Source organism: Limulus polyphemus, unplaced genomic scaffold (assembly GCF_000517525.1).
Source record: "Limulus polyphemus unplaced genomic scaffold, Limulus_polyphemus-2.1.2 Scaffold2836, whole genome shotgun sequence".
Taxonomy (NCBI): domain Eukaryota; kingdom Metazoa; phylum Arthropoda; class Merostomata; order Xiphosura; family Limulidae; genus Limulus; species Limulus polyphemus.
In genome coordinates this window covers 89,617-98,305 of record NW_013668446.1, presented here as the reverse complement: position 1 = coordinate 98,305, position 8,689 = coordinate 89,617, and the positions used below count along the sequence as shown (strand labels likewise).

General features: G+C 34.0%; 1 protein-coding gene across 1 annotated transcript in view; it reads right to left on the bottom strand.

Moving 5' to 3' along the window:
- LOC111087911 (coadhesin-like) overlaps positions 1-5,262 on the bottom strand; it is a gene marked incomplete at its 3' end in the record, with an annotated part of 63,820 nt that extends 58,558 nt beyond the window's left edge. Inside the window, exon 1 of the mRNA XM_022396325.1 lies at positions 5,103-5,262. Coding sequence (XP_022252033.1) covers positions 5,103-5,262 — 160 coding nt within the window. The remainder of the gene's footprint in view (positions 1-5,102) is intronic.
- Positions 5,263-8,689: the final 3,427 nt, after the last annotated feature.

Below are 8,689 nucleotides of genomic sequence, written 5' to 3'. Positions count from 1 at the left end.
GGGGGGGGGGGGTTTAATGAAAGTTTTCCAAAACGTGACATTCATTTCTGGATGACCTGATACATTTGACTTATTTTAATATATATTATTGTAAAACAAGTAGACTGTGTGCTGTTTGTTTATTGTTCAAATTTATCACCAACAGGTCAGAGATACTTACTGTAAAGAATCTGGCCCGACCATACCTAAAACCTGACATTTGGTGAGCCACCAAGGATTATACAGTGGCAAACAACAGTAGAAGAAGACGTGAATGACAGCAGAAAAGGCCAATATATGCACAGCTATAATGAGTGTGAAAAGACTGTAGAGATTACAAACACTCTATACCACCATATCAACTGACTTTCATAAGCAAATAGAAAGGGGCGAGCAACTTGGGCTCAAAAATGCTGATCTACGAGAGTTTGTTAAACAACAACATGACCTAGAGAGAGAAGAGTGGCAACAGCGATGAGAAGAAGAAAGGCATAGAAGAAAGGAAGTAGAAGAACAGCACAAATTCAGAAAGAAGAAAAGAAGGGAGAGGAAACAGAGAGAGAATAAGAGCACAAATTGAGATTGTCAGTCACCCAACAGAAAGATGAAGGACCATAGAATGACACTGGAGTCAGGGCCAGCCAACCTAAGCTGCCCACATTTGATAGACATAAATACTACATGGATACTTTCCTGGATATGTATGAAAGATTTACTAAAAGTCAGATCTGAGACAAAGGCAACTGGACAGTCTGTCTCAGCCCCCTCCTCACAGGAAAAGGCCTACTAGTGTATGCTGGCATGACATTAGAAGATGTCATGGACTATGACAAGTTTAAAATAGTCTTCCTGAGATGCTATGAACTAACTGAAGAAGATTCTTGTCAGAAGCTTAGAGAAGTCAAACCTGACAATGAAGAAACTGTATTTCAGTTTGTGGCACATCAATGGTGATACTTCACAAGATGGACTGACATGGCCAAGTGTGAAGATAGTTTTGAAAGACTGGCAGATCTACTAATACATGAATAGTTCATGATCATGTGGTATACTGATATGTCACTGTTCCTAAAGGAGAGAGCAATGAAAGACGTAAACAAGATGATCAACCTGTCAGAACAGTATATGGAAGCCCATGGAAAGAATATAACTCACAAGTCTAGAAATAACCAGTTAAAGTTGAAACCAGGGATGGTTGACCAGAAGCAGGATGCCATCAAAGGTGAAAAGAGGTTAACAGAGAAAATAGACAAAAAGGAGAAGAGATGCTATGCTTGTTACAAATATGGTGCTGGCAAGAAACAAGAAAAGAGTGATATCACCACAGATGCCAGAAGAAACAGAATAAAGACAATAATAATATAATCACATATAATACAAATATTAACTAATATTAGACTGTATTATAAATACTTTTGACTGAGTGCAAACAAAATACATTGGAAGTAAAATTCAAATAAGGAAAACTTGAACACTGCTTTCAATATGTATCACATTAGAAAAAAACAAACAAATCTTCTGTTATACATTCAGTAACCAATCAGTTCATCATAAACAGTCATCTCAGTCCTGAAATCTTTTTTATATTGTTCTTTAACATTTGTTTTTCTTCCAAAGGTTAGTGTAATTACCCTTATTCTTGGATACCTTCTTAACTTCAAACAACTTCAATAGTTACTTATAGAACATATATTACCTAGTTTTATTTTCTTCAAACAATTTAATGTCAATAGATATTTACAAATGCATATTTTTTCAGTTTTATTAGTGTTTATGTCCCTGTTTTATTGTGAATTGGCTTTTACAAAATAGAAAAAATTTAGAGGATGTACATTTTTTCCTCTCTGATGAACAACTTTGTTATTCTAAGTTATGCATTGGCGATATCTCAAAAATATTTGTAAGTTTTGAAATGACTTTATTGCCAACTCATGTTGTATTTATTTTGGTTCTTACTATCATTAGTGAAGCTAATGGTACATGTTCAGTAATTTTAGCATGGCCACATTGAGTTTGTCTTGAATGGTACAGCACCTGATATTTATTTTAAGTCAAGTTTTTGTACCTGTGGACACTTTTAGTTCATCAGTAATATTATTTCCTATTTTTACATCAATGTATGAAACAACCCACAATCCTAACTGTTTGACAATCAAATGGGAATTACACAATGTTGTGCATAGATTATTCAGCAAACATTACTTGATAGTTCAGAAAGCAATGAATGTTACTTTCTATCAGTTATTGATTCTTCAAGCAAATTACTTTCCTAGCTTTTGGAATAGCTGGCCCCTGTCTGAATCAGGTTATATTTGAAGTACTTGGTAAAGTAATCCAGGACATTCTTGGTATTTGAACAGAAACTTTAAATAATTTCCATCTTTAACTACATTAAGGCTGTTACAATAATAACAGAGGTACTACAAATCTTTGAAGGGTTCCTCATAGGTAGTAACAGCTTAGTTACAGACAACTGCTCTTGACAATGGCTTGAGCTACATAACTTGCATGATGCAGTTTGTGCTAGTTACATATTTAGTGTGCTCATGCTCATGATACACTGTGGTTTCCTGGTTTAGTATATTTATGGCATACAGGTAAATTATCTTCGCATAACAAAAGATTTGAATTTTTGGCAAGAGGAAATGTCAAAGTGACAACAAGTGCAGAAGAGAAGAAACAAATTTCATGAACACAATTACACATTGCTTATTTCAGGTAAAATTGTATTACATGGTTTCCAAGCTGAGAAGACTAAACTGAATGAACTTGAAATTAAAATAAAATGTGCATGATCAACAATGATAAAAAAAACTGTAACCTTCAAAAGTTAAACTGAATCTTTCCCCAAAAGTGCTTCATAGTATATTATCCTTGCAGCTGACCAATGGAAAAGGGCACATGATGTGGAAATATCTGTTTCATGTGACAGCTTAAAGAAGGAGACACAATTACACTAACCTTTGGAAGAAAAACAAATGTTAAAGAACAATATAAAAAAGATTTCAGGACTGAGATGACTGTTTATGATGAACTGATTGGTTACTGAATGTAGTACAGAAGATTTGTTTGTTTTTTTCTAATGTGATACATATTGAAAGCAGTGTTCAAATTTTCATTATTTGAATTTCACTTCCAATGTATTTTGTTAGCACTCAGTCAAAAGTATTTATACTACAGTCTAATACTAGTTAATATTTGTATTTTATGTGATTATATTATTTTTTTCAAAATCAGAAATATAAGAGAAAACTAATAGATGAAGAAGTGCAATTCCCATAAGGTGTAGAGTCCTATGATGATGAACTGTAGTTGTCAGATGGTTCTGAAACTGAAACACACAAGGATCAGACTAGAAGCAGTGGGTGTAGAACAACAATCCAGGAAGTGACTATGGTTTGCAACAACATCTGGTTCTGGGAGATCCAAACAAATGAAAAATAAATAAATCCTCCACATTTTGAAAAAGGACAGCCAAATATTTGCAGGCCAGTGACTGTAGAAATAGTATGGATTACTGTAAGCTTTTTCAATATCCTACTTAGTCTGGATGAAACCAAGATGTTTGTGTCATGATATAAAAGACTGTTTAGTTTAGATATTATTGGTTAATTTATTTTTGTGAGTGAATATTTTATTATTGTTTAGTTTTTGTTATAATAAGAGTTAAAAGCAGATGATTGTTGGAGCTTTTGTTAATAATTCATTGATATTGAGACTATTAAATGTTGCATGCAATACATTGATGTTGAGAATTAAGAAATTGGACAGACGAATAGGTGGTAAAGACGTAAGTTGCGTGAGATGAGCAGGAAGCAGCAGATAACCTGATATTGCTAGAGAAATTAACTGTCTCTTTCCAGATTTACAAGTCTCTAACAAGAAGTGGTGTATGTATCAAGTGCAAGGCTCCCCAAAGCTATGCCACTATCCTCAAGACCTGGCCGGGTACAGCATTCCAGGGAGCCAAGATCCCCACTCATGGCACTGGTGAATCTCTACTGACAAAGCCTTTTGTTATCAAGAACGTCCCAACGGACATCGAGCAGACTGAGGTTAAAGAAGAACTACTAGCCCAAGGCATCAACATGACCCACATTGAGAGGATCATATGCGCTAGGATTAAGCAAGCAATCCCTATGGTAAGATTTTTTCTTTCAGATTCAAAGAAAGCCAACCAGCTGATAGCCGATGGGGTTTGTTTATAGTACCAACACCATATTGTGGAAGCCACCTGTTTCACAGTGACTAGGACTTTATAATGCTTTAACTGTCAGTGGTTTGGGCATTCATGTTCTGCCTGTACTGCTGCCACCCTCTGCGTCTGATGTGGTCATCTTCATGCCACATCTGACTGCCTTAATAAAAGACAATCAACCAACCGTGTGAACTGCAGAGGACCCCATGCTGTCTCATTTCTTCCACAATTCTTCTGGCTTTCTAACTATGCAACAAGAGTCGTTACAAATTCAGTGAACGTGTCGATGTATTTTCCCAGGGGTATAAAGCTTGAACCGAAAGCAAAATTGATACTTTTCTATACACAAAACAATGTAATATCATATGTCATTTGATAGATAAAAAAACCTTGGATTTCTAATGGTTATAAGTAATATAGTATTGAACATCACAGAGAACTATTTGCAATTTCTGAAAGAGACAACGTGAGAGGGGTCTAATTTTCTATTTGATAACTCTGTAACCAAATAATATTGAAGGCTATGAAAATTATGCTTTGCCTAAACGATTACAACATTATAATGAGTAATTTTCTTTAAAATTCATACTTCTTGGAGGGGTGACCAGGACTTTACAGTGCTTTAACTGTCAGTGGTTTGGGCATTCACATTCTGTCTGTACTGCTGCCACCCGCTGCGTTTGATGTGGTCATCTTCACACCGTATCCGACTGCCCTAATAAAAGACAAGCAACCAACTGTGCAAACTGCAGAGGACCCCATGTTGCCTCATAACGAAGCTGTCCTAAGTATATTCAAGTGTCTGAAAGAAAAAAAAAGGATGGCTCTCTTTCTTCCCAAACAGATACCTCTCTACTGAACAACACACAGGAGACATCCAAGGCACTATCAAGATGTAATCAGCCTGTGGTTAGCGATAGACTACCCACTACCCTGACCCCAATCAAGAACATTACTAGACCACCAGCAATGACCAAATCCTCCTCAAAGACAGTAAGGCCAGCCCCTCCAGCCATGCTGCAAACCTGTATCACAGCCAACAGTGAAGAATTTGTATCACGACTAACGTGTTTCATCAGCGACATCATGCTGATATGCCACTCCGCTGACCCGGGTAATATTCTGGTCCTAGCTACACAGATTGGGATAGCAGCAGCCTACTATTTTGACATGGACACCTTCGACCCCTCCTTTTGATGACATTTATCAAAAGAAGAAAAGCAGGCGTGTGTCTAGCCAGGTAAGAATTTTAATCCATCAGGTATTCTTAGAAATAGACAATGGTTTATTTCCTGCATGTCAATATTCAGGGAGGTCTTCATCACAAAAATATGAACTACTACAACTTGCAAATACAATAAAAGTTGATATAATTAGCATCAACCAACCATTATTAAATGAAACATCTGAATTTAAAATTTCCCACTACAAAATAGTTCCCAAACACGCTTCCCTAGACAAAAGAGGTATAGCTCTTCTTATCAAAGAACATCTCAACATTACATTTCCTGAAATTAACACTCCTTGTACTAATGAAAACATTTTATGCCACCTATACTGTTCAAACAACACCACTATTGCCATTCTGGCACTGTATATATCACCAGCCAACATCCCTGACACCACTTATTATATTCAATCAGTTATTACCCACAGTTTCTGAGTGCCCCTGATTGTCTCCAAAGTCCCTCTGGGGTTTCTTTGAGATTTAAAACCAAAATTACTGCCACAATAGGTATATATGAAGCAGCAGATAGATAATAGCAGAAGAATAGGTTAAGTACCGTATAAGTGATAGGCCTAATGTTTAATATGTTAGAGTAAGTCTAAAAGTAGAAACGAAATAAGAAAAATGATTTATTCTGTCAAAGAGAAATTCTAAAGTAACTGAATCAGCCTGAGTGCACGTTGACAAAAGAAACAGAGGATTTTCAGATGAAGACCAAATGATTATGGTAACTTGCACTACAACTGTAAGTGAATCACACACAGAATACTAGTGCGATAATAATACTAAAAGAGAAGATAGTTCGGCATGTCAACTGAAATGCTAAAGTAATTGAATAGGCCTAAGTGGACTTTTGACAAGGAAAGAACTACATATATAGTTTTGATGATATGCCTATAATATCTATAGTATTAAAGAATTTGTTGTACATATATTTAACTTGTTCTGAATATATATATATTCTTTTGAAAACAAGTGAAGTGCGTGCTGTTTATTTATCTTTGAATTTATTGCTAAAACGTCTCAAACACCTACTGTAGAATAATCCTAAGCCCAACAACAACATAATACATATTTATATTATTAAAAAATATAACTAAAGCTTTTATTTTGACAATTGGCAAAAAGACAAATATATATTCTTAAATTCTGATAGTTTACATGTTGCAAAAAGGAACACTTCATACAGAAATTGGAACAAAAAGTTTTGCCATAAGCAGATATTACTTTTGGCATATTAATGGTATGGTCATTGCTATGTGTTTATCTCCTGAGCCTGAAATCAAAGAATACCAGTCTACTTTTCCACCTTTTTCACATTCCTTGGTATTCTTCTGTATTTTCTAGGAAAAATTTCTATTGATTTACAAATTCCTACACTTCAATAATAATGCTAATGCTCTTTCTATGACTGATCCTAAACAATAAACCTTTTTTTAATTTAAGGGCCATTCTTGACTTACATCTCAAACACTAATTTATCTTGTCAATTATGTTACAAAGTAATTGAACAAATGTGTGGACATTTGATCAAATGTAACATAAGTGAAATTATTACCAATTGTGTTGTAACAACAGAGCAGAGGAGAATAATTCATCTTGTCAAATTGTGTTCTAAAGTAACTAAACCAGCCTATGTAGACTTTGACGAGAAGAAATTATTATTTAAAGCTCTGGACACAACTGTTGTGATTTAGTGTGTAATGAACATTTGTACATATGTCTGACTTGTTTTAATATATTATTTTAAAACAAGTGGACTGTGTGCTGTTTGTTTGTTGTTAGAAATGTATCACCAACAAGTCACAGATACCTACTATAAAGAATCTGGCCCTATATATATATATAAAAACCTAACAATGATTTTGATAAACTTTGTTCACTTTTAATTCCATTTTGTGTTATGTTGGCTTACTTATTTTTGCTTCATCATCTTGAAATTTTAATTTTGTTTTTATTTAGTTGATTCAATTTATTCAACCTAACATTGCATGATGAGCTGATCAGTGTTTCCCATACCTTTAAATATTAAACTGCATTACAAGTTTCCCACCCCCTATTGTAGGTTTTATTTTTATTCTGTTTAGCATCATCTGAAGAAATCATAAAAAATAATTATGGGAACTGAAATCAAAATATAATTTGTAGCCAGCTATCTCAACTTAGAATTATTTTGTGGTTAACTGTTTCTTGGACTTTGTCCTATCTTTTATTGAACTAGTTTCATAATTTTACTTCTGGATTTTTATCTCTTAAATTGTCTGATCCCAATGTTACTTTTCACAAATCTTTGCAAAATAAGGAATCCTTCTGATCATATAACATGAAAGAACACTTAATAACAACATGAGTTCTGCTGGTCCATTAAAGCTGTCCCATCCACTACTCTAAACTTTAAAGAAAAAAAACTGAAATCCAGCCCATATTATTTAAATATTCATCATGTTTTCTCTTAAACTCCAGTAAATTTACTGCATTCACCACATATGAAGGAACCCATTTCAAACACCTGTTACAAAAGTAAAACTGTGTAAGCTGAAGGTGACCCCTACTTTGACAAATTTATCTTTGTATATTTTTGCCCAACCATTCTCATAATTAAATACAAAACAAAGATGCATCAGTACTATGAATTTCCTTAATAATCTTGAACACCTTAATCAGATATCACTAACTTTTGTCCTTTTTTTGTCAAGAGCAAAAAATAATTTCTGAGACCTTAACCTATTTTCATACAACAACTTTCCCCTTAGGTATCATCCTAGTACCCTCCTCTGAACAGTTTCCAACAATTCAATGTCCTTCATAAGGTATGTAGTCCAAGACTGAGCACAGGAACAAAATACTTCAAATGAAGCCTAAACCAGTGACCTACACAATAAAATTATTCCCTCATTGAACTTGTATGCAATAGTTCTGTAAAGCGAACACTAAATCCTTTTTTTAAATATATTTATGGTCTGAATTGCATTAAACTGAGGCAAAAAAAATGTAATATCAAATTATTTTTGTTTATAACAGTGTTATAGTTACAAACATATTCCAGTTTTAAAAACAATCCTGTATAAATATAGAAAAATATTCATTAATTTTAACATTTCAATGATAGCAGGGAAATGGTATGGACAGTTAACTTTACCTTATAAATTTGAAATTAACACTGTATGCTTCAATATTTGTAACAACTGCAATTAGATTTATATAAATATTGTAAAATATGTGATGCACTCAGTCAAATTTCCTAAAATATTAAGAGACAACATTTGGAATTACGATATGAAGAA